The sequence below is a fragment of the Gavialis gangeticus genome, unplaced genomic scaffold, assembly GCF_001723915.1.
Source record: "Gavialis gangeticus isolate Ggan-Ray unplaced genomic scaffold, GavGan_comp1, whole genome shotgun sequence".
Lineage (NCBI taxonomy): Eukaryota > Metazoa > Chordata > Crocodylia > Gavialidae > Gavialis > Gavialis gangeticus.
Window position 1 is genome coordinate 150,726,976 of NW_017729022.1, and position 26,535 is coordinate 150,753,510.

Genomic DNA, 26,535 nt, shown 5'->3' on the forward strand with positions numbered 1-26,535 from the left:
GAACCCCACTGCCCACGTCCTTCCAGGTTGAGAAGGACCCATCCACTACCACCCTCTGGGTGCGGCCCTCCAGCCAGTTGGCGACCCATTTGACTGTGTGGGTGTCTACACCACAGCCTCCCATTTTCTTAATGAGAACGGGGTGAGAGACAGTGTCAAAAGCCTTCCGGAAGTCCAGGAAGACTATGTCCACTGCTACCCCTGCATCTAATGATCTGGTGATCTGATCGTAAAAAGCCACCAGGTTGGTCTGACAGGACCTGCCACTGATGAACCCATGCTGATTGCCCCTAAGTATGCAGTCCCCTGCTGGCCCCTCCTGGATGTGTGCCAGAATTATTTTCTCAAACAGCTTGCCTAGGACTTGGTTCTGAGTTGAGATGACTTTACAACAATTAGTCAGCTGCCTATATGTAGGTAAGTTTGCACTCTTTGTGAAGGAAACATACTTACAACACATATAACAATTAGGCTTGGAGTGCTTTGTTGGTGAAGGGTTAAAACGTTTACAGATCTCCTTGTGGGTGTGAGTACTTCAGAGAGTATAAAGCTTCATTTTCATATTGAAAAGTTTTTATCTTTCAAACGGATGGTCCTCAATTTTAATTTGTAGTTCTTTAAGGATCAAATGGTTGAAGCTAAGAGGACCTCCTCCTAGCAACCGAAGTAGGTAGAGATCCGAAATCTGTATTTGCAGCATTACAGGCTCCTTGTGGGGAACAGATATATGGCACAAGTTGACTTTTGGCAGTCAGAGACAAAATCCTGTTATTATGTTTGCACTTTTTGGTACAGAATCCAAATCCAAATAATTATGTTTGGTAATAATTACATCCTGGTAGGTAAGTACAACATGTTAGTTGCAGGCTTATTGAAGAAAAGAAGGGAGGGGGGAAATCTATCAAAGGACTGAGTAATAAGCTTGGACTTCAAAATAGTTAAAACAATGAAGAAGCCATGCAATGTGCAGAAAATCTCAAGCATCAGCTCATAGCCATGAGCACTGAAGAGGATCTCGGGGGGCAGCTCTATGATTTTGCCCTTTATTGCCGTTGGCTGGGAGCACAAGAATAATCAAGGCACAGATGCAGGTCCCAACAGACACTGACTACTGAAAAAAAATCGAAATGTGAGTGCACTGGGCACCAACGCTGACCTATATACAGACAAGCACCTGAACAATCATTTCCTTAATTTTTATTTAGTGCTATAGCTTCAATGTGCCAAGTTTGTTTTCCAGTCAATGAGCACACTTTGAGCTTATTAATAAAAGGAAATGTTGGACTCTCACAGTCTCCTCCACAACCCCCAGTTCCTGCTGCCCTTTATAAAAGCGATGGCAGATTCATCTTCCTCACCCTACTTCACATCCCTATAAAAAACACTGACTTTGGTTACCTTCTGGAATCACAAAGCAACTATTATTTTATAAGGTGTCAAGATACTTGTTTTTATATGTTAACAAGGAAGAAACCAAGATAAAACATTAAATTTATTTTTATCTAATCAATTATCTAAGAATATAAGGTAAATTCTATTTATAGCTTCTGCATTTGCAGTGGGTAAAGCATAGGGATGCACTGGGACTTGGCTAAGATAAGAGGAGAATAGCAGGATAGAATAGCCCAAGGGGGACTAAAAAGTTGGGATTACAAATAACAGTGGCCATACACTGTTGTTCCTAAACATTGAATCCTAAATGCCCAGCAGGAAAGTAGTTAAGACCAGTCCTAGAGCTCACTGGAGAGCTTATTAGTTATTATGCTGTTGTATGCTTTGGGAATCCACAAAGAAGAGTCATCTTCCATCCATTTTCCATCTCCTTGGCTAGGGACAGACATTCAGAAAAGCCTGAGCCGGAATTGATTCAATCTTTGCAGGTTAGTGTAACCTGCAAAACCTGAACCAATTTGGAGGTTGATAGACATTCCCTTTTCATTCCAGAAATGCAGGCACATGCCTGCAGTGGCTCAGGCTAGAAGCTGGGAGGCACTAGAGCAGCCCTCCCTCCCTTCCACAGGGCTGACCTGAGGGGGGGGGGCATCCAGACAGGATGCTCTGATTATTCTCTCCCCTGCTCCTAAGCAGCCCAGCAGGGAATGTTTATAACCCCTAACTAATGGAGCTCTTCTTAAACAGCTCTTCTTAAACAGGTTGTCCAAGGAAGGACATTACGCTACCTGTTGATTAGCTCCAAAAACCCTGTCTGGCTTAGTCTTCTCCCACAGCACAGACTGTAGCCAGCATGTGGTCTGCTAGCTTATGCTGAGGTGGCTGCATAAGGCAGAGGGGAGGGGGGAATAATTTCTGTTTAGCAGGAAGAAGCCAGGCAGATGCTCTGTGCCTGCAAGTCTCTGCCGGAGCTGGAGCCAGGGAGTGGAGGGGAGGGGCCAGCCCTGCTGTGGAGCAGAGAGCCCCACCCAGCCCAGACAGCATGCCAGGATGCTGCGGGTGTCTGGTTTATCTTAAACCAGCAAGGGGTCTAGGAAGACATTGCATAAACCAATTTGACCCAAATAAGTTAAGTCTGATACTACATACAACCAGGTTTATTTCAAACCAGTTTCAGGCATTTTCAAACTGGTTTATGTGCACTGAATGTCTGTTCTGTTACAGGTCTGATCACTTATCCCAGTTTATGTGTAATGTCTGTCCCTAGCTCTCCTGTACAGGGCAGGATTTAGTTGTAATGCACAAGGGTCATTTCATTTGTGCATAATGGTTCAGATTGAATATGTGGGGCTAATTCCTCTTTGCTACAACTACACTGACTTCACTGGAGCTCCACTAAGGATGGTATTGTCCTAGAGACAGTAGTATATCTGAATCACTTTGACCATAATACCCAGTTAAAAACAAGGCAAGTGACTCTGTTTCCCAAATAGTGTTCTTTCGCTAACAGAATGTCAAGGTTTTTAACTTTCCCGGAAGCAAATAGTTTACCCAGCAGGAGCCATGGCCATAACCCAAAACAAACCATACAGTGCATGTTCACAGCAAACCTAACGTTTTTGACTCTTCAGCTTTAACCCCAGGCTCTCTTCTCAATTTTTTCCCCAACTCATTAAATTTGCATTAGCAAAACATCATGCCATTCAAACACAGGGAGCCTGCCTATTCAAAAGTCTTTTGTATTCCCAAACACTCAGTGTCTCCACAGGGAAAAGGCAAACACTTACTTGATTAAGTTTACTTTTCCGTGTGTGTGTGTGTGTGTGCGCGCGCACGCACACACACACACACACAGAATGACGGCACTGGAGTATTCATATAAGAGCTGCAGGATCAGACTTCAGAGACCCCAACTCAATAAAGCACTTAAGCACATGCTTAACTTTAAGCACATAATTAACTTTTCTAAGTTGGATCCTTAAGGCGTGTCCAGACAAGCACCAACATGTGGTTCATAGCACTTCAAAGCACTGGAGAGCCCGGTGTCAAAAAAAAACCACCACTGAAAAAAGTGGTGTGGTACATGCGGCAGCAGTATATGCCACCAGAAACGGAGCTTGGTTGGCCAGAGCCACACTCTGCCTGCCGCCCAGGCTCCAAGTGGCCAGACTGGTGCTGCTGCTGCTTTAGGAGGCCCCCAAGACTCCAGACAGAGTGCACAGCAACAAAAAGCAGCAGCACAAATTTGTGCCACTGCTATTTTTGCCATGGCAACTGCATGCTTCTAGATGTGGGGACATGCCCTTAGAGTCTAAAGATTTTAGAGTTATCTGAGTACAAGAGAGTGGCTCAACCCTTCAAGAAACCAAATGGTCTTAATTTCAGTAGTCAATGGATTCCATAGGTCAGGGGCATAACTAGTTACTTAGGTGCCCTGGGCAGGGCATGCTGGGCAGGAAAGGAGGAGTGGGTCCTGAGAGAGTTTTACCTCACTCTGGAGACTCAAACTGTAGCTTTTGCTGCCAAGGATACTGCATCCTGGCTCAGGGCTGCTACTGTTGTGTCAGGTTTGGGCTACTGTTGTTTCAGTGCAACCCCACAACACACTAGATGCACGAACCCCTGTGGCACATGTTCCCTGGGGGGGCCACCATTCTGGTACACCCTCTAAATTTGCACCCAGGACAGGTGCTCTGCTAATATACTCTGTTGTTTCCAAGGATATGTAAAACTTGCAGCGCCTACTCCTGTATTTATCCAAGGCCTTGACTACCTTTGAGGTGTTTTAGTTCAAAAGTGCACTGCCGCCATTTTCTCAGCACAGACAACTGCATGAACCTAATGTGCCCGGAGATGACACACATGCATTTTGTACAAATGTCCACTAACTCTAGATAAAGTGATTTAACTTGTATGTTTAGACCAGCTAGAAATCAACGACAAAAATCCAAAATGCTTTTATGGAAGGTCAGTTTGGCAGACACATGGATAAAGTCCATTTTTTAATGCAAGCATCTGTGAGAAACTCCTCTTCTTTTATGTTTGCTTTAAATATTCTTGGCCAATTTACCTTTGGACTGAACTGGAATTTAAGTATGAAAATGTTCAGCTTCACAGTATAACGTAACATCCCCACCTAAAAGTTGGGTGCAAATGAAAATAGAAAGGTAAAATGGAATAACTTTTTAACTCACATTTATAGTAGTCATAATAGCACTTACTAAGACACAAGTGCCCTAGAAAGGTCTGTACAGATTTCTCAAAGTCTTAGAAAGGATTAACTGAATTTGTGTTTAAAAAACTAAATTTTTCTGAAACAAGAATGAAATATTCTACAAAGAAGATATGCCAAACATTTTTGTTTTGCTTTCCCTTTTAATAATGGTTGAGGAGTAGTTATTAAGCGTGTGCGAAGTGGCTAGTATTTGCTTTGGATTTGAATTCGGCCGATTTGGGGGACAGTGATTTGATTCAGTGATTTGAATCACTGTCCTGAATTGATTTGGCTGAATCTGATTTGGCAATTCGGCCACCGCTAAGTCTCCGAATCAAACAAGCCCCATCCCCCACCTGCTCTCCCAGCCTCATTAATGGTTGCCCCATCCGGCCCCAGCATCCCCACTGCCTTGCATTGCGCTGGGGGCTCTGCCATGAGCCCCCATCTCCTGCCCATTCTCCCAGCCCTGCCAACGGCTGCCCCATCTGGCACCAGTGTCCCAGCACTTTTTTTTTTAAAGCCCTGCGCTCACTGGCTGCTGCCAGACAGGGTGGGGGTGGGGGCGATCCCCGCTGCCCCCCACTGTGCAAGGGGCTCTACCACAAGCCCCCAGAGATGGCCTACACTGCAGCAGCCAGTGAGTGTAGAACTTTTTTATTTTGTTTTTAAAGAGCTGGGACACTGGGGCAGGGTAGGGCAGCCATTGATGGGGTTGGGAGAGCAGGCAGGGGTTGTGGGGAGCTCAGGGGAGCTGGGGAAGCAAGTAGGGGATGGGGCCTGGCAGTGGTCCCCCTGTGGTTCCCTACCTCCTCCTCCAGCACCCGCCCACCCTGCAGCCTACTTACCAGCATGAAGTCTGGGTCCATCTCCCTGCGGCGGTGAGGGGGGACTGCCCAGATATCTGAATCTCTCTGAAGCGATCTGAATCTTTTTCAGATAGATTTGGAGAGGTTTGAATTGATTTGGACCTTTTTGTTGGTCTCCCAATTCAATTCGGATTCAGAGATTTCGCCGCTGAATCAGGCCAAATCTCCTCTGAATCAAATTGGCACCTGTAACTTCACACGGCCCTAGTAGTTACGGCATCTTCTTAAGTAATATTTGGGAATAAAGGTCAAAATTTCATTTTACCCATTAAATTTACTGGAATTTAATATAAGCCTATTTGTACTGTGGCTAAACTCAAAGGCCCAAACAAGACTGAAGCCACTCTATGCAAGACAATGCATGGGAGAGAATCCATGCTCCCAAGAGTTTGTGATCTAAAATAGACAAGATGATGGAAGATGGGAGAGTGGAGAAGCACAGAGAAGAGAAATGTTGCCTAAAATGAAGGACCAGATATGTGGAATACCTGGGAACAGAACCTGGGTGCCCTCAGTACCAGTCTAATGCCTTCTCCACTGGATCATGATGCCCCATGAGAGAACATTCCCTAGTCTGACAAATGTCAGTCTGCTATATCTTTTCAATCAATTCTACTTTGATCACAGAAAAATGCAAATAATCAATCATCTTTGAGCTGTTACAGCAAATACTTGTTGTAATGTTTGTAATAAACTTCTTTTAAGCTAAAAATAGTTCTTATAAACAAGCTTTGATTTATTTTTGCTGTCAGGATGTGAACTGTTACCAAGTTTTAGAACACTTTTTCCGTAGATGCATGTCATTTCCTTCAATCCAACCTTCTGGAACAAATCTGTATGCTCAAAATCAAACTCTTGCTCAAGAAATAACTGTTCAGGTGTAAGAAAGCTCCTTTACCATTTTTAGGAAAAGCCTGTACTCTTTCAGGCACCTTGTAACTGGCTTACATGCTGTATTTTAAAGTCAAAGAAATATCAAGGATACGTGTGGTCTATTGGTGTGGTCTATATTGGCATAACATGAATTCAATTTTCAGTGCTTGGTCTCATACTTCGGATTCAGAAGGTTATTTGAAATATGGGTTACATATTGTGCTAATTCTCTCAAATTCTATAACTACTCCTTCCTTAAAAAAATGGCATCTGGGCTAGAATGGGAAAACAGTATGGGTTCTTTAGAAGGATCCATGCACTCTCTCTGTCAAACTGCATTAGGAAGGCACACCAGAGAAGCACAGTACAGATACATCAGAAAAGTGCTGCTGTATGCTTTCAACATCTTGAAGGCTCATTTAAAGACTTGAACTTTTAGAAAAACATGTATTTTATCATTATTTGCTACAAAGCATTCATATCCATTCATATTTAAGGGCTGATCCTGTAAGGTGCTATGCACCCTTCAGTTCCTGAGGCAATCAATGTGCACTACAGATATTCAGGACTTACTCCCCGCCTCCGAGGATCCTGATCCATTGGCTGACAGAACACTCCAGTGCAACTTCTCAAAAGAGAGAAGTTCAGGCAATGAAACATTCAACACACTGCAATGCAGGGAGTTATTTTTTAAATTTAATAAAGCAAACAAACACACACATTATTTTTAAAGCACTATTCTAGGCTACGTTGGTCCCAGATTAAGTGCACGGTGTCTAAATGCTGTAAACAATGACCGAATCAGTGCTCTATATAGCACTGTATGCTATTCCTTAAATCCATACAGAAAAGCTATTTTTTCCCTTCCATTCCCCATGGGCTTTCCGGCTCTGTTGCCTCCCTCCCCTGAAACAACTTTACGCTGGCTTCCCTGCAGCCTCCCTTCGCTGAAACAACTTCCTGTCTGCTTCCCTGCCCCTTCACTGTTTCTTCTGCTGTCTCTGCGCAGAAACAACTCCCAGACAGTTTCCTCTGCTGGACTGCTACACAGAAAAGTTTCCCAGGTGTCTGTCTGCCCACTTGAATGGGCAAAGGGAAAGCTGACAAAATATTCTTTGCCTGATTAGCAGGGCTAACGAGCCTAGCATAATATGGGCCACATCATGCAGCCCTGACAGACAGTTCCCTGACGTCAATTAGAGTTCTGGATGTGCAAAGCAGTAATCCCCGTGATGCTTTTCTTGTGAAAGTTGTCACAGTATGCAGTTGGCTACTGCCAATAGCTGATTTTTAACACGGCCTACTAAATAGACTCTGCTGTTGCCTGTGCGTTGGAAAAAACACCAGTCCCTAAAGTGCATATTCTAACGCCTTCAAGACAAATAATGCAAATAAATGGCTTCAAACTTTTTGACTACTTTGGTTTTGAAGAGTCAGTCAGAGCATCTTTTACCATGACTGGATTAGACAGAAAGATAGTAAAATATATCATGGCAACATAATTAGAAGACACCTTAAAAATTTTAAGATAACCATAATTAAATGTTACTTTGCCTAAAGTTTCAATTATATTGTGTTCTGTTCTGTTCTGTTCTGTGGACAACCTGGAAACAATATTATAAAGCCATTGTTTCAGTTTACTTCCTCTGATACTAATCTCAATCAGGCCATCAGACAAGCAGCCTGCATTTTTAAATGTTAAAGGCTTCCTTTCCAACGTTCCCACACAGAATTGCCTACTGTGAAAATCAAAGGGAAATTACTAAGAAAAGCAGCATCTTTTATAAAGCAAAAGCTGGTATTTTTTACCCTTTTGAACTCCAAGATATGCAACCAGCTATTTCCTATTGTGACAGGACACAAAGGAGCAAACTCAGACCCTTCAATGACTTCAGCTGAGTTGTAATCTTATGCCCAGAAATTGGGATTTTCAAAGGGGCTTCACTGAGCAGGTGGCAAGGCCCTACCACTGAAATTTTGGCTCCGTTTCTGGTTCTGCACTTGGCTTGATGAAGGACCTCAGACAAATATCACTTAACTTCTCTGGGTCTCTGTTAGAGAACATACAAAGTGTGGATAATGATACTGATCTCCTTTACTAAGTGCTTTAAGATCTGTCAATGGAAAGTGCGGTGTAAGACCTAGATGTTTTGGAAGTGTTTCAAGTTCTATTGATGATATGAGGTTTGTAAATCCAAAGGATTTCCGTCACCTTGAGTAGAATTACTAGTGATTTACAGTAACAGCAGTATTTAGCCCTAAAAGAAAAACAATCAAAGAAGTAGTCTAATTCCTTTAGGATACCTCAATTAGATGCACAGAAATTACTTTAGATGATACTGTCTGGTGGGTGACCTTAGAAATGAGGATCTACAAGACTACAGCCTACATAAGAAGCAATCAATTGTCTCAACCTACATATGCCCCTTTAATCATTGGATAAAATATGTGACCAGTGCTGGAAGTAGGGACCAGAACCCAGCACCACTCCTTCCCAGAGGAAGTCATGCTCCCTGTTTACTCATCTTTTGGCCCTATCAGTCTTGCACTCCTTTCCACACATTGGCCCAGCTTTAACAGGAGGGATGGAGAATGCCCCATCCCTGATTAGGGGACTCTTCTGGGATATGGGGGAGTATGGGTTAGAACTGCCTCAAGCTGAACTTTCTCACTTCTTGAGCAAGTGCTCAAACTACTGCAGTATTACATAAAAGATGGGCCTGTCTCTACCTTCCCCTCTTGCCATCATATTTTAAAAGAAAGGAGTATGTCAATTGTCTGTACCAACAAGAACAGCTTAGATGCCTAAGTCCAGGAGGTGGTTCTGGGCCATGATTACCAACCCCTCATAAGTGCTTAATTCAAAGCTAAAGGTAAATGCTGAAGTCTGAAAGAAAGCCTCGTCTTAGAATGGAGTATGACACCACCACAGCTGGAAACTGTGCAGACTGGTGATCCAGGGAGCCAGGGTCAGCCAGGGATAGGCACGCAGGTTACTCCTTCCACACCCCTTCCTTCAGTCAATTTCTTATTGGTGAGGTTGGACAACCCTTCTCCCGCATTCCCTACACTCAGCATGGTGGACACTGTGAATCCCATTCTTAGGCATCTAATGCTCCTCAGCCACTGCATTTGGAACTTAGGCACCTTTCTCAGGATTGTAAACTGCAGTTCTAGAACTGGGTACTTACAATGTAAGCATGGCCACGATGAGCATCGCTGTGCAACCGTCCCTTTGTGGATCTGGGGCATTATCTCGTCATTTTGGGAACAGCCTTGATTGTTTAGGTTAGACATTTTATATAAACTAGATTTAAATGGGTGCACTTATTTTTAAATTAATTATAACTTTACAATAATATTTGCTGCATTTATATACACACATTATGTCAGTGGAACTAGCTTGTAATTCAATTTGAAAAATACTCTAAAAGGCAGCCCAGTACAAAAGTACTGCCTGCTTAAGCACTGCTGTTATTATTCAAGCTTTAATTGTTTTTTTACCACAAGGTACAGGCATCTAAACAAACTAAAAGAAAACCACTTTGACATTACAGCATATATAACATGTTCCCTAGTTAATAGCTTGCAGGGGCTGACCTCTTTAATTCCCATGAATTTTGGTGGAAATTGGGAGTGCTGAGTGATTCAGAAAACTGGATCTCAAACTCTCACGAAATTCACAATTTGGCTAGGATTTTCAAAGGTGCCTGGAATAACTGGACAGCAAGCTGTCAGTGGTAGTCAATGAGAACTGGGCATCTAACTCCATCTATTAATTACTACTAATTTAGACAGGTATAAGTTACAGCAGAATGTGGTCCAATCTCTCATAAAGCCCAGTTTCCATTTAGCTTCATATATTTTTCAGAACTGTTAAATGACTAACAGTAACCCTGCCCATGCTGGAGCCAGAAGCTGTACTGGAGCTATAGTTTTATATTAAATTTGATAGACTTTTGTAGACAGCATACTGGCAAAAATGAACTCATTCATAACTGGATGAGGAAGTACCATGAATTAGAAACTAATTCTTATTTGGCATTTTTATTAACTGATCTGAACAACTACGCTGCTTAAATATTAACTGGTTTACATCACTATTATAGAGCAAAGGGCTCCATATTACCAGTTACCCATCTGTCTACAGTGACAAAAATCATTTTAGGTAAAATCTTAAATGCTAATATCATATTTATTCAATTCCAAGATGAGGTTTTCCCCCATGAAACATGGGGGAAATAAAGCCTTGTCTTAGAACAGCTGGGAGCTGTGTGGACCGGTAGTCCAGGGGGCCAAGGTCAGGCGGGGGCAGTGTCAGCAGCACGCAAGTTGCTCCTTTCAGCATGTGCTCCCTACTTGGCTCCCTTACTCCATTATCTTCACCAGCAGAGAGCTGATGCTGGAAGGAGGAATCTGGGCACCACTGTTGCTGTCCCTGGATGAGCAGGCTCCCTGTACAACCATTTCCTACAGCACAAGCTACAGCAGTCCGGCTCCCAGCTGACACAGGCATGGGGAAGCTCCAGAGCCATTCCTGCCCCTGACTGCAGGGAGAAGCTGTGGCAGTGTGAAGGTTCCTCCTTCCAGCCTGCTCCCAGATGGCAATGGAGAAAAAAGTGGGAGCGGGGAAGGAGAACTAGGCAGGGAAGGATGAACCTACATACAGCCATAGTTTCTCCTTGCAGCATGGCTCAGGAACAGCTCAGGGGCTCCCCTGTGCCCACATCAGTTGGGAGTCAGACCACTCCAGCTGGGAGCTGTATGGTGCAGCTCTGCAGGGAGACCAGCTCAGTCAGGACCGCATCAACAACACACAGGTTTCTCCTTTCAGTGTCTGCTCCCTGGAGGAACCTGCATGCCTCTGATGTTGTCCCTGGCTGTCCTGGGCTCCCCACACAGCTGGTCCCTGCAATACAGAGCAGAAGTGGTACAGGAGCAGCTCTGGGACTCCCCTTCAGCTCATATCAGCCAGGGACAGTGATGAAAGGGAAGTCAAAGAGAGCTGGGGAAATGGCAGGGGGCCAGGTAACTAGGGGAGAAAGTGGCAGGGAGGTAGAAACAGGGGTGTAAGTGGTGGAGGGGCAGCCACTGGGACACAGATACCAGGGGACTAAGGCACATGGTGGCAAGGGGCCTCTGCCTGCTCTCTACACTATTTGCCTCCTTGCCACTTGCCCCTCCCCACCCTTGCTTTCCCTACCACTGCCCTCCTGCCGCTGCTTTCTCACTGCAGCAGACGGAGGACAAATTTAAGACAACTCTCTAATAATCAGATTCTAGACATGTAAAATGTATAAATTTATTATAATTTTCTATGTCTAGAATCTAATTATTGGGGGGAGGGTTTGTCTTAGATTTCCAGGTGTCTTGAATTTGAGTAAATAAGATACTGTGACATACACATTTTTATTTATAAAAGCCATAATTGTAGAAAAACCTGGAGAAGCACATGCTTATTCACGTCAAGAAATAATTTCAAAATTGATGCAAATTTATTGAAGATCAACATTACTAAGATATAGTCAGAGTTTTCATTTTAGGAGCTATTTTTCTATTGACTCCAATGCAGTGTGCCATTACCCTTACTGACAAGCATATTGGTAGAAAGGAAGTTTTGCTTTATTGTAGAAAATGACTTTAAAAAGTATCTGATGTACTAACATCACTAACAGTACTGGATTCTAAAACAAATAATCTTTGTAAAATTGTTTCAAATATTCAGAGCTATGGTAACTCTTAGGTGAGCAGACTGAATACATTTATATTGGACGCATCTTCACAAGACACTGCTGCACTATACAAGTACAAAATAAATGTGCAGTAAACGAAGTTACTGTGCAGTAGCACCAGCAAACACCTTTTAAGTGATGCTACTGCACAGTACCATAATGCTACCGCATAGTAACGTCTCAGCATGGTTTTTACCACATGATACTACTGTGCAGTTGTATCAGGTTACCGCACAGTTGGCATCTCGTGTAGGTGTACTCACTGAAATGAACACAGCAATGGGCCTAGATTTTTAGAAATGACCACTGATTTTTGTGTCCAGTTTAAGGTGTCTTAATGGGTTCTGATTCTTGGAGGGCAGATTATAAGCCCTTTCAATGAATTAGCCCCTTTAAGTTTTCTCAAGTTGGGCACCCAAAAATGAATGCATTAAAAAATGATTTGACAATTCTTCATACATTTGATGTCTAAAAATGCACTTCATACAGTAAAAATTAAAAATGTAATAGTTGTTGTTGGGTATAATGTTACATTTATACCTGGTTTGAAAAATAAGAAGTCAGAATATTAACATACAGGTTGTTCCACAAGTAACTAATGTGCCATTGGCAGGTGCATTTAGCAGCTGGATGGTATTCCAATACAAATTAACTAATACGTATTGGCCACCTCCTTTTCAAATTTGAATTCAACATTACAGACAAATCATGTCTATATTAGTTTTTATAACAGTCAAAAAAACTTCAAGCCAATGTCTATAAAGACCCTAGAAGAGATATGGTATTCTTTGATGTCTTTGCCATCCATGAAATTAGACTCAAGTCATTTTTAAAAGAATTCACTTTGCCTTATTAATTGCCAGGTGTACCAAGTATCTTACTGTGATTATGAGAAAAAAACCTGGAAAATAGTTCATTGTAACTTCCAAAAACACCCTTATAATGTTATCTGAATGGTTATCTTTAGGGAAAAAGAAATTAGTTTTCCCACAGGGGGGCATTGTCTGTCAAGGAGTGGCATCAGGGGGGTAGAAAGAGTAGAGTCTCAGGGCTGGGGCAAGTGGCTGGGCTTCCCAGCCTCCGGGCTGCAGTCTAAATGTATATAAGTGTTTGGTAGATTGGGGTAATCTGTTCCCACTCTAAGTTAGTTTACCTCTGCAGGTGAACTAACTTAGATCAGGCCAGCAATTTTTGGTCTTTTTTAACATCCATGGAAACTTGTACAATTAGGCATTTAGATCAACCTAGTTGCAGTTAGGTCAATCTAAAATGTAACTTCTGTATGTACCCTTGGATTTTAAGTGCTTTGGAAATCATCATATGAAAGTCACCACAAAAAGTTCAAGACTTGTGGCCTGCAAGATCTGATAATTATAGAAAATATGTAAATATTCAGATCAATTATTAAGTTATTGATGCTGTTCTACAATTGTTTAGTCCAAAGAAATAAGTAACCTCGATTTCAAGTGTCATAGTTCCTCCTTCACATCCCATTAAATGTAACATTCGAACTGTCCTGCCTCCAAACAAGAAATGAAACCATTTCACATCCTTAATGTTTTGTTTCATAATGCTAAATATATGGAGTAGTCTCTGCCACAAATCAGAATAAAGAATGGAAACTTCTCTTATAGTTGCTTTCATTCACTTTGTACATTGCTGGCATCATAAATTTCTAGTGCTGCTCTGACAGCCCTGACAAGTACACTTTTAGAAATTCTGGTGAAGATTATAACATTTCCAAAATGTTACCATAGTTTACACAGGCTAAGAAATCCAACATGCTATGTGCACTTTCACATGGCTCCAATACGAACTAAGTGCATAGTTTCTATATTAAACAGAATTCAAATTGTGGTCTTGGGAATTTTAACATACCATTCACAAAGTCTACCTGAATATTATCCTACTTGCCAACTATAATCAGTGTATAATACAATTAACCCTATAACAAAGCTTTTGGACAATCATAGTTTCAGAACAAACTTCTAAATGCACTTATGCAAACTTTCTTTCCATGCCAGATGAAGATTGACTTCTCAGCACAGAAATTTTCTGCAGTTTATAATGTAGACATTTTAATTATGATTAAAATATTGAAATATAAAATATTTGAGTTTAATTAACCATTTTAAGAGGTATTTGTTACCCTATGTAAAATTATACTGAATTTAGGTTCAATCATTCTTTTGACAACAATAAAAACTGCAAATTTTTTCTGAGATCTATAAACTTCCTATACTGCCCTGAGTTATGATCCAGTATACCTAGGTGTGTTCTCATAACATACTCTGGCTCATCCTATTATTACTTCAAGTTAGTACATTAAAAGATATTAAGTATGCTCTTTCCACTCTCATGTCTATTTACATTGACCCCATTTCTTATACAGGACTTACCTGAGGATAAGAGTTTGTGGGTGCGCAAGAAACTGATAGCCAGACGCATTATGGATGCCTTATCCAGATGCGAACTAATATTGTGGGGCAGGGGCAGTTCATGAGCTAACTCATAGAATACTTCTGTTTCCTTGCTTCTTCTGCACCTTGCTGCATCTCTTGATTTCTCCTTCCTCCTTTCTGAGCTGCTCCTGCAGGTGAGAAAAAAGACAACTCTTGAGAAAGAAGTTACATGTTAAAAGATTCAATCTTATCTCTCTCACTTAAAAACCAGTTCTACAGTAAAGCTTCTATTTGTCCCTAGAGAGTACACAGACACCAGCAGACTCTCCCTATGCCTGAAGAAGGGTGCTTGTGACTGAAAGTTTGTAAAGAACTATTTTTCCAACTATTCAGTTGGTCTAATAAAAGATACCGCATCCAACCAAAGAACCTTGTTTGTCTATGTCCTTAGACCAACATGACTACAACCAACACTCCCAAATTCTCCATTTGGCTTACCAGTAAATGATTTCAGAGGACATGGGCGACTGGTGCCGCCTTAGTCAGGGGGGAGGCATGTGCTGCCCCCACCTCCCCCCCAGCAACCAGTCAGTGACCCATGGCCAATCTCACTGATGGGGGACGGCACAGCTGATTGTGAGACGGCTGATTGCTGTGGCCACTTCTGGCCCTCCACTCCCTGGCTAGCACTTGCAAGGGGGGCACCCTCCCTGCCTGCCCCCGTCTGCCCTCCCCCCACTGCCCATTGCCTAAGCAGCAAGTGCAACCAGTCAGGGGGAGCACCGCTGCTCTCAGGGGGTGCAGATGCACCCCCATGAACCCCCTACGTATTGCCACGGGCACAGGATGTGATGTCATTTTGATTCCTTACAAAAAGCCAAGTAAAAAGACACCACAATAAAAAAGTTGAAGATTCCTATAGACTTCAATGGGAGCAAGAGTTGGCCTTGGGTGAGTGTTTTATTAAATACAGAAGATCAAGGCACTTCCATTGTTCTACTGAAATTTCTTTCAATAAAATGTTTCAAAGAGATTTCAAAAATTGTTTTGATTTTTAACAAAGCTAAATTCAGATATTTTCAGTTTGTCTGTAGCCCTGAATATCGAGTGCAGACTCAGCACACTGGGATAATACTGTTAAAGTCAGAGCAATTTCAGAATGTGTCGCTCTACTGCTAAATATAATAATTTGCAGAGGCCGTTACTTGATTAAAATAAAAATAATAGGCAATGAAGCTACACAAATGCTCTAGTTCTAAAACTGATGCTGCCACATAGAAAAAGAAGATGTTTTAATAGAAAAAATGTTGACTCTGAAATGGGGGGAAAAATGGTGTAGCATCAAATAAAACCACTTGGCAAAATTTAATCTAATAATGTGTCTCTATGTCTCGTGCATCAAAATGGGTACTCTTTTTCCAGTGAAACTGCACAGCCTACACAGCCAGTCTTCTATAAATACCAAGAAAAAGAGCAGAAATTAATTAAGACGGTTTATAAGAGTGTGCAAAATTAATCCACCAGGGGGCACACTGCTAAATTTAAACACAAAAGGAACACAAGGAACACAAAAGCTGTGTTTGCCACACAATTGTGGAGGGTAGTTTGCTGAGAGAAAATTTCACTGATTCCTTCACAATAGTTTATAAAATGTAATTACATCTCAGGGCACAGAGTATGCTTTCTCCTTAAAAAATAAGGTTAAAAATCATCAGCTCAATAACTGCTACAACTCCACTGACTTCAACAAAGGTACCTCAAGGATCTGCCCCTTGGCCAGTCATTTTACCTACAGAGCCTGTGACTACTGTGCAATATCAGTGTGTGATAGGAAAAAGCTGTTCGGCAACACTACTGCACAGTAACTTGTTTATACAAGCACTAAATGACTACGCAGTAACGAGTGCACAGTCAGCATCTCATGTAGGTGTGGCCATTGCATAATCTGTTGCTCCTTCTTCTTGCCAGACAATTATAATACAGTTGTCATTTAATGGTATATTTTGGATAATATGAGCTAGAAGAAATGATCCTCTCAGTTTCAGAAAATCTGATTTGTTTAGCATGCATCTCATTTCTAGTTTCACTAAAGCAAGCTCTCCACTTGTGCGGCCTTCTATGAGTGAAGATATTTGTGGTCTTGCCTTCTCTAACATAAATACATAGCAACATATATATAAAAACAAACAAACCACCAACCAAAAAAACCCAACATAACAAAACACAAATAATCTACCAAAACAGGGCACTCATTGCACACTATTCTCTCCAGGGGAAAAAGATAAGCAAACAAATAACATGTGACTAATGTTACTCATGTCACTTCTTGCACTCCTGGAACTTGCCCAGATGCTATGCTGATGAGTGCACTATCAGGATCTATATAGAGTAGAAGAGACCAATTTATTACACATTAACTTATTTTGAATAGGAGGGTTTGGTAGGTGTTTGCGGCTTTGCCAAGCAGCGTGCTTGCTTACTGTAGGAAGTTATGTTTAGGCGCTTGTCTTTATAGAGGTCTGAGAATGGTTAGTTGGAAGTGAAGGTGTGTTCAAAACAGGTCAGCAAAACCTGCATTTAGAAAGACAGTAAATAAGCACATGCCTATCTTTAGATACATACATAATCCTAATAATTTCAATAGTAGTATGTGTATGGCATAAATGGATGAGATTGTTTTGATGGATGTGCTACCAGAGTAGGAGCCCTCAGTGATTAAGAGACCTCCAAAGCCCTGAGACCATCCTGCTAAACTGCTGGAAGGTTTGTGTTTGCTTGCTCATTTTATGGGTATTTTTTTTTACAAGTATGCAACGTTGTATTAATAACAATTGGATAGAAAGTTGAAAGTTATTTCAATAGGGCTGCTAAAATGAGTAAAAATTTGCACAAGAATAAGAGTTCAAAGGATTAGACTCTTACAGAAAAACCTATTTTTTCTTGTTATTCTTTGTTTCACTGCAATTTTCAATTCATGGAAATTTGGCTGTTTAACAGTGACCTACTGACTATAAGAAAGAGTTAGAATATCTGCAGGTAAAGAGAGTCACATATTCCGTCACAGTTTGTGAGCATGTTTGCTACTTACACACCCTCCTGCCACAGATCTCTGCTCTCTAGGGCTAGGAATAGAAGTTACACAAACTGTTTTAAGTGATCAGAAACTGGTCTAAACCTGTAACAGAACAGAAGCTCAGTGCCCATAAACCAGTTTCAAAATGGCTGAAACTGGTTTAGGATAAACCTGGTTGAAAGTTGTATCAGACTTAACTGATTTGGGTCAAACCAATTTATGAAACTTCTGTCCCAGACCCCTTCCTGGATGGGGTCTGGGACCAGGGAGGGGAGTTAAACCTACCTTCCCCCAAGGACAGATCTGCCCTGCTGCTAAATTTACTGCTAGCTGTGACAGTGGACTACAAATCCCAGGGGCATCTGGAAGGTAGAAGCAGGAAGAGGAAGTGAAGAGCAACCCTGCAGAGTCCTGCTGCTGTGATTCTGGACTGCAAATCCCACAGACCTTGGGGGCAGCAGGAAGAGGAAGCAAGCACACAGCCCATGCTGGCTACGTGCCAGAGAGCCATGCTCTACTGCCCCCCAGCTTCTGGCCTGAGCCACTGCAGGCATGTGGCTGCATTTCCGGAATAAAAAGTAAACATGTGTCAAATTGTTTTTCAGTTTAATCTCTGCATCTTATCCTAACCTGCAAAGACTGAATCAATTCAACCTTGGGCTTTTTGACTGTCTGTACTTGGACTACCAAGTCTGTATTTACGCCACTATTTTTAAAACTTCCTTTCTTCTGGTCTAAATAAAAACCTGTGCTCAGCCTACTAACATTCATGTCTGGGAACAATTCCTGCCTTGTTTCTAGGTCTACCAATGAAATAAAGATTAGAAATAAAAACAAACAAAAAAACCTCATGAAGAAATATTTATGAGAATTTCCAACTGCGTCTTGGAAAAGGTAATTTGACCTACCAATGTTTCAGCTTTGTTCTAAATCTAGAGCACACAATTTTCAGGTTGTTCTAACTTGGACAAAACAAGTTCTCCTACTCCCATTATATCACCTCTCTTTAAAATAACTAAACTTTAGGGGCAACACAGGACTAGACATCTCCATGCTGCAATCTGAGAATTAAAAATGAGTTGTGTAAGAGTGGTAAGTTCATGACGCTATTTCAACCACAATGAAAAACACTTATCTTTGTCAACCTCAGTAAATATGTTCTAGAAGTGTGGCTAGTGAGGCAAGCTGGATTCAATAACCATGGTTGCTCAAGATTTCTAAAAACTAATGTTATATGTAGAGAACCCTCATTTCAAAGTGAATTACAAACACTCCCCACTGTGATGTTTCTGATCACACTACTTATTATTACTTTTTCCATAGAGAATTTGTAAAGATTATGACATACTGCACACCAGGCTTTTTGTCTTCACACAGAACCACAAACAAAAGCAGTCTCTCGCCTTCCAAAGAATTAATTTGTTTAGCCATTATATTAAATAAATAAACAAATAATCTGAATGTTGGCTCAAAATTCTTCTCCCCATGTTACTTCCTGCATAACAATTTTCTTCTTTATATCCCCAAACACAGCATGCTGAAGCTGCTTCATGACTGCAGCCAGACATGCAGACATAGGTTGGTACAATGCCAGCCACCTCCAGTACCCCTAGAAAAGGCCAGCAATATAAAAAGCATTTACCTACCTCTCTGTTTATATGCATCCCAAAACAAGTACTTTATTTTGAACACTGTCTCTCACTGCCATAATGAATCTTCAAAAAATTGCCAATATGTAGTTTTCAAATTCCTTATAGAATAGTTTACACGGTAAAATACAGTATTTTCACCTGCAATTGGAAGGTCAAATCTGCCTATAGTTACACCTATAGACTGCAGAGGAGTGGCAATTCACCTACCATTTTCCAGATTTGGCTGAAACTATTCAACTGGCATGTTCAAAACTCATGATGCAATCAATACTTATGCTGAATCTTATCCATACTGCATTTTAGGAATAGTAAAGATTAAGGACTTAGCAAAGGACTTGACAAACTTATGAATCACTCCCTTTCAACAAATATTAACCTATCCACTTTTGTGGCCAGCAAAAAAGAGAAAAGAAAAGAAACAAAAGAAAGAAAAAGAAGAAAGAGCTATACAGCACAAATGTATTTCATCCATTGCAGAGTGTACAAGCAAAAGCCTGGGTTTAGTTCACCCAAAACTATGAGGATTTAAAAGGAAAATGAGGGCCCCCATAACGTAACCACTAATACACACATGGGGACTACACGGTGCTGAGCGCCTTCTGCAAGTTCCTCGTCCTAGGGAGTTGCAGGAACTCGGCACCTTGAAGATGTTTATTTTCTCACCCACACATCTATGCTGCAATTCCAAGCTGATTCTTGCCTATAGAACAATGAGAAAGGAATGCTGAAGCTAAAAATCTCTGTAGAAAGCAACAAAATGACCCAGTTCGGAAACTGGCCTGGCAGCTCTCTCACCACACCTCAGTCTCCTTTTGGGATCCATGCAGCTGTGTGTAAGAAGGTAAGTTCAGAATGGAGAAAAAAGTTCCACTTCCCAGCAAAGATTTACCCAGACTACTTCAAGGATGTTTTAGAAATGATAACTATATATGTACATGAGCCATAGGAAACAGAAAAGTCATGTTTCAGAACACAGAATATAGGTATAGCTCATAATTCCCCACAAAAGATTGTTAAGATGATTCCCTACACACCCTTGATTTTGATTTGGAAAAGCCATTTATGTCATTGCACACGAGTAAAGAATTACAAATATGAATGTGTTTTTTTGGTGGATTCATGTGGATTTTGCCCCAAACAATTAATCGGGCCAACACATGCAATACAATCCTCCACTAGCCAATAAGCCCACATTCAGCCAGGATAGAATTATTAAGAACCAGATGGTTATACCTTTGCTGAATAGCCCCTCACAGCAGGAGTGGTATAACTGAAGTCAATATGAAAGTGTGGAGTAAGGTATTACTTACCAAGGAATTAAAATAATTAGAATTTTTGTCTTAAGAAACAAACCTTAGTCCCTTGTGATAAATACCTGTAGATCAACCTACTTTCACAACACTGAAACAGCTCCTTGTACATTCATTTTTGTCTTAAACATATGCCTTGCTAAAACTAACCTCCATACTTAACGCATACCTCCACTACGGTCACTGCTGTAACTGTGGCTTGCATAAACATATCATAGTATCATAGTACTTAGGGTCAGAAAGGACCTAAACAGATCATCAGGTCCAACCCCCTGCCCCAGGTAGGAACAGGTGCAGGGATCATATGACCCCAGCCAAATATCTGTCCAGCCTCTTCTTGAAGACCCCCAAGGTAGGAGAGAGCACCACCTCCCTTGGGAGCCCATTCCAGAGCCTGGCAGCCCTAACTGTAAAGTAATGTCTCCTGATGTCCAACCTGAACCTTCTCTCTAACAATTTGTGGCCGTTATTCCTAGTAACTCTGGGTGGTGCCCAGGAGAACAGAGCCTCACCCAATTCCCGCTGGTCCCCCCTGGTGAGTTTGTAAATGGCCACCAGATGCCCTCTCAGCCTTCTCTTGTGGAGGCTGAATAGGTTCAGGCCCTTTAGCTTGTCTTTGTAGGGCCTGCCCTGCTGCCCCTTGACCATGCGAGTGGCCCTCCTCTGGACCCTCTCAATGCTAGCCACATTCCTCTTGAAGTGCAGCACTCAGGACTAGCCTAAAACTTGCTTGTTAGAGGCAAAGCCATGGCAGCACAGAAATCAGTGTGAGATGCAAAACCCATCTAAGAAGCTAAAGCTGAATAAATATAAAGGCAATTTGGCTATCTAGAGCTTCATTCCACCATGGCACAGTTACAAAAGTGACTGCTGTGTAGACACACCTTTTGTAATTCAGATTCTTTAAAAATAACTTTTTGTGTATTTGCAGACAGTTTAGTCATGGAATAATGAGAAATTATTTGCATTAGGCAATCCTTGTTGGTCACAGGTGTGAAGTCTTAACAGGTTTGATGTAGTATTAGATGGCTTAATCTTGTTCTTGGTTGCAGCCATGTAATGCTTTTAATTTCCAGAGGTTCAAAATGAAAATTACACTTTTATATTTAAATATAGTTAATCCCTTCTTGAGCTGCATTAGTTGAAATACAAACAGCTTTTAGATGCATTCATATTTTTCTTTTTTAGTTTTTCTACTCCCATCCCTTGGCTTTCTCTCAATCAAGAATCCCTATCTACACTCAACATATCCCACCTTTAACCTCTCCAGGGGACACATACCCTTCTAATTTCCAGGTACATTTAGCAGCTGATACCCTAGCAATCTGCTTTAGAGATCCCTCTTTCCACTTCACATGTCAATGGTCTATTTAAGCTTACCTAGTGGATTTTGTGGCGTCAACAGTAGCCTTGTACAGACATTCAGTTTCTTCTGAGAGAGTTGCTGCTCTCCCAGGAGAAACCACAAATGTCCAGGCTTTTCTTCCAAGGTAAAAAATGGCCACTCCAAGAGAAAAATAACCTGGGGACAACAAGGGTTAAATCACTCCCAGGAGAGTTTGGGACTGGAAATATCTGTACATGCCATGGTTTCTCTCAGAAGAGAACACAGTCCTCCAGCTTTTCCCCCTCCCCATCAGGGATACAGTGTGTCACTTGCTAGACTCTACCTCTCCAAAACACTCCCCCTTCACAATCCTTACTTTGTGCTGCTGGGAAATGCAAGAGGATCATGGGCAGTTTGGGTGAACCAATCAGAGCTGCTTTATGCACTGTTGAGATCTGTCACTGGGCAGACAAAAGAAGCCTGGAGAGCATGCTGAGATGTGTGCACAGGGCCCTTATCCAGACTGCAAACTCTCCATATATCAGAGCTTTAGCATGCTGCATGTAAATATCCATAGACACAGATCTGGGTATGTTTCTCTATCTGGAGAGCAAACCTGGGAGAATTCTCCCAGATTATCTGAATGTGTGTACCAGCCACTGTTGGTTCATGGCTTTGCCTAAATTTACGCTTGTTGACAATGGCAGTAGCTGTGGGTATATACAAGTCTGCACACATGCATACTCAGGACTAGCATCTAACAAGGTAGCTGATTTAACAGATTTGAGCAGAATTTTATAAATCTTACTTACAGTTAAACTCTTACACACTAGACCTCTGAAGTTTCAGAATCATTACAGTTACCACTAAAATATCTTAAATTAATATTTACCTGTGGTAGTTTTCACTGATACAATATATAGTGTACTGTGAATACACAGAAGTTTAGAATTACATAGCTTCAGACTGACATCTCTAGACTTCGCTTTAAACACGGTGTATGACAGCCTTGCCCTTGGTATTAACAAGCATATGCATTGTACATATGATTTTTAAGCCCTTGCAACTCTGCCACTTCAGAGGTCAAGAATCCAAAGAGAATTAAGCTGTCACACAAACCAGCAGCAGCAATAAATGCTGATTCCAAATGTTTACATATAAATTTTCAGAAGTTAAGTTGTAGGACAAGAATACTACATTTCTTGGCAAAGAAAATGTAACAGAAAATATGCATGATCTGCAGCACACCAAAACTAACTGATCAAACTGATCTGACATTTAGAATAATAGTAATTTAACTGAAAAACAGAATTTCCAAGGTGACACAGCTGCTTACCCTAAATATGAATTCGGCTTCAGGTGTCATTGAGGAGGTGAATTTGAACAGGAATAAATAAGATGTACTAAAATCATAGGGAGAGGTCAGGGGACTGATCAGGTGGTGGGTTAGGAATTTGTTTCCATTTTCTATTGCTAATCATTTACCTCTCTTGAAGGTGGTTTGAGGATTGTTTAGCAGTGGAATTAGAATTTACAGGAAGATGTGTAAAAGAAAAAAAAAATGTTTGGGGGAAAGATTAGGAACACCCCAGCACTTTTATTTTTTTTATGCCTGAGCACTTTTATAGTATCTAAAATCCACGCCACCATTAGAGTCTCCAGGACCCGAACTACTAGAAAAAAAAAGTGGTGAGAAATCTTCTGTGACTGTCCCACCTTGAAAACGAAAGGAGCAGCTCTTTGGGGAAGTAGGATTTGTAATCTTCCACCCAAGTAAAAACTGCAGAAAGGACAGCTCCTTCCTAATGAAAGAGAAACTGATTATGTATGTTACCTGTGCACTCTGATAAGTGAGTGTTACTAGATTTGTACATTTTTATGGTTACATATTATAACATTAACCAAAACAATGTCAGTGAAAATCTATAGGATTTATGCCCTCTAATTTTCAGTAGGTTGTATGGAAAACTAAAACTGCAAAGTTTGAATTAGGATTTTAGCAGCTGTCCCTCGGCAGTTCTGTGATGCATCTCAGATGCGAAGGTGTCCTATGGCTGTAGGGATAGCTTCAAGAGGCGAATGGCTCCAGCATTCCCTGTCGCTGTGGAGTCTGGCCAGGATGGGAGTACGGTTAATACAAACAAATACATGGTTAGGGCTTCCCTGCCTCACAGAGCCCTAGCTACTATAACAGTGGCTTGGTGCCATTGACAGCTTTTCAGATTTATTGGCACCTTTAAGCTGTTCCAATTTCTGTGGGGCTTTGGAAAAAAACAGGAGCCCAATATACAGAGCCAACACTGGATCAGAGTAGTACAAAGGTGATTTAAGGGATGTTTACGTACTGAAGTATAAAGGGCAACAGGGGAGCCTTTACAGACACACACACACAGAGTGATGTACTGTGCACTCACTCAGGCAAACCAGAAGGCCCTGGATCGAGGATACTTTTTATCTGAAGACAGACTATGACAATGCAGCTATGACTCCATTTAGCACTGTACCAGGAAGGCCTGAGGAAGGCCTGAAATGGTAGGAAACCTAGGGCCAGGAAAGGCAGTTATGAGTATGGACCTATCTAAATTGAGGCTAGACAAAGGGATATTTGTGGCCTGTTTGCAGTGTGCAGAGGCATTTTGGAGCCCCGCCCCTCACTGCTGATTGACCAGGAGGCCCTAGAGTCCTTGCCACTTGCCACAGATTGGCAGACAGACCCCTGTCAGGGTGAGGAAGGCCTCCATCTTGGCTGCTCCCCTTCATGCTCTTCTACTAGCCAGCAGGTTCCCCTGCCTCCAGCAGGCTGCAGGGCTTTCCCACTGGGGAGCCACCATTTTATTTTTAGCAAATTTATATTATTTTGGTAGTGATTCTGTGGGAAATCACATTTTTTTGTTGACAATGGCAGTAGCTGGCATTTTTTGCACTGGTTGTGGAACTTGCCAAAAGCGTGACGTAAGTTAGTTCCCTGGTAATGAGTAGTAGCCCAGGTGGACTGAGCAGGGCTAAGGCCAGGTGGCTAACAAAGCAATTAGCGGCACATGACTAGGAGGAGGCTGGGCTTAGGGATTTAAGCCTTGAAGGGGGCAGCCCCTGTCTGCAGCAGGGAGGGGAGCTCTTGGGAGTGAGGGGCTGCTGGAGATGGACAGGCAGGCACCTAAGCCACCCAGGAGAGCTGGCATGAAAATGCTCCTATAGAGAGAGGGCCTGTGGGCAACATTTGCCCTGAGGAAGGAAACTATTTGGTTTTGTGAAGCATCTGGCTTTTGCTTTTGTTGTTTGAGCTTTAGACCAGAGGACCGGATTGTGGATACAGGGGTGGAGGAGGACACAAATAGGGGTACCTGGGTGGCACTTTGTGCCAGAAGATAGGTGTGAGCTAGAGGGCAGAGGCTGATGTGGTGAGACTGGAACCCCGAGGGGCTGCCACCCAGGCAGGGCTCATACCAGGGAACCAAGGTCTTAAACAGTAGACCAAGGCTGAAACTGTTGCCAGAGGAAAAGGGGGTCATGGCTACAGCAGCTGAGGTCCCAACAAGTGCTCAGAAGTGAACAGGAGCAAAGCACTTGAGGGAAAGCCCAGGCCGCAGGTGGGGGGCCTGTCCTAGCTGGATGGGCAAGACAACCAGTGAGGTTACAAGAATCGGCTCCTGGAACAACAAACAAAATTACATCAAAGGAGTGGCAGGTGAGAGACTGAAGGTGAGGTGTGGCCAGGGGCGAGCCAGCAGACAGGTCAGACCACAATTCCCCCCAGGGTACTACAAGCACCTTCTGTAGATTATTTGTAATGTCATATAAAGAAACCATTGACAAACATGCCAGGAAGCACAGTCATACTGCAGGCTATCTTTGAAAACCTGAAATTGCATTACACACCTTGTAAACCAACTTTTTCAAGCAAAAAAAATATTTCCCTGCTGCTTGTCTTCGCTTTCTCCACTTTTACATTTATTATAATTGTAATAAAACTAGGCTTCAAATTACATCACAAAGGTGAGGATAAAGTTCTAACAGTATCTGACACTAGATCTTTATCAATTATTTGTGTACATTGAGATTAAAGACTGTAATCTCATAGCCATCTTTCATTGTAGCAATCAGGCAATCTTGACAGCTAATCTAAAGATCTGTACACATCATTACGCAGAAGCTCAGCAGGTATTGCTAAGATCTGCTTTCAGATAAGTCCAACTATTTATCTAATCTTAAAGCACTTACCGAAAGATGTGCTTTATCTCTTTAGTAAAGAGTGAAGCCGGGGTGGACACCATACAGCCTGCAAGCTTGCATGGCCCAAAATCTGTTTTCCGCATCTTACAACCACTTTCATTTTTTTCAGAAGAAGGCAGTGTCCCAGCATATGAAACATTGTCTTGAACCAAGATGAAGACTGCTCGTGCAAAACTTAAAACTGACATTCACAGACCTGCAGGTATATCATTTGATCTTTTAATTTAAACCACCATTTTAAAGCTAAGGGTCATATTTTGCCATCTAATGATCTCATTGCGAGTCACATGGGTGCCTGTGTCAGCAAACATTTGCCCTAATTTTGTGAATTATTGAAAAAGAACAGTTTAAATCTACTGCCAAGTGCTGAATTTACACAACCTAATGCTTTGCTACAATGTGGGCAATACCAGCTGAGATTTGTGGGACCTGTGGTTTAAAAACAAACAAACAAAAAAAAA

General features: G+C 41.8%; 1 protein-coding gene across 1 annotated transcript in view; it reads right to left on the reverse strand.

Annotated features, from left to right (window-relative positions):
- The window catches only part of EPAS1 (endothelial PAS domain protein 1), a 75,566-nt gene extending 49,409 nt beyond the window's left edge, over window positions 1-26,157 (reverse strand). The window contains exons 1-2 of the mRNA XM_019515892.1: window positions 26,063-26,157; window positions 14,480-14,670 (exon numbers count right to left, since the gene is read on the reverse strand). Of these exons, the coding sequence (XP_019371437.1) occupies window positions 14,480-14,670; window positions 26,063-26,157 (286 nt within the window). The remainder of the gene's footprint in view (window positions 1-14,479; window positions 14,671-26,062) is intronic.
- Between the last annotated feature and the right edge of the window lie 378 nt (window positions 26,158-26,535).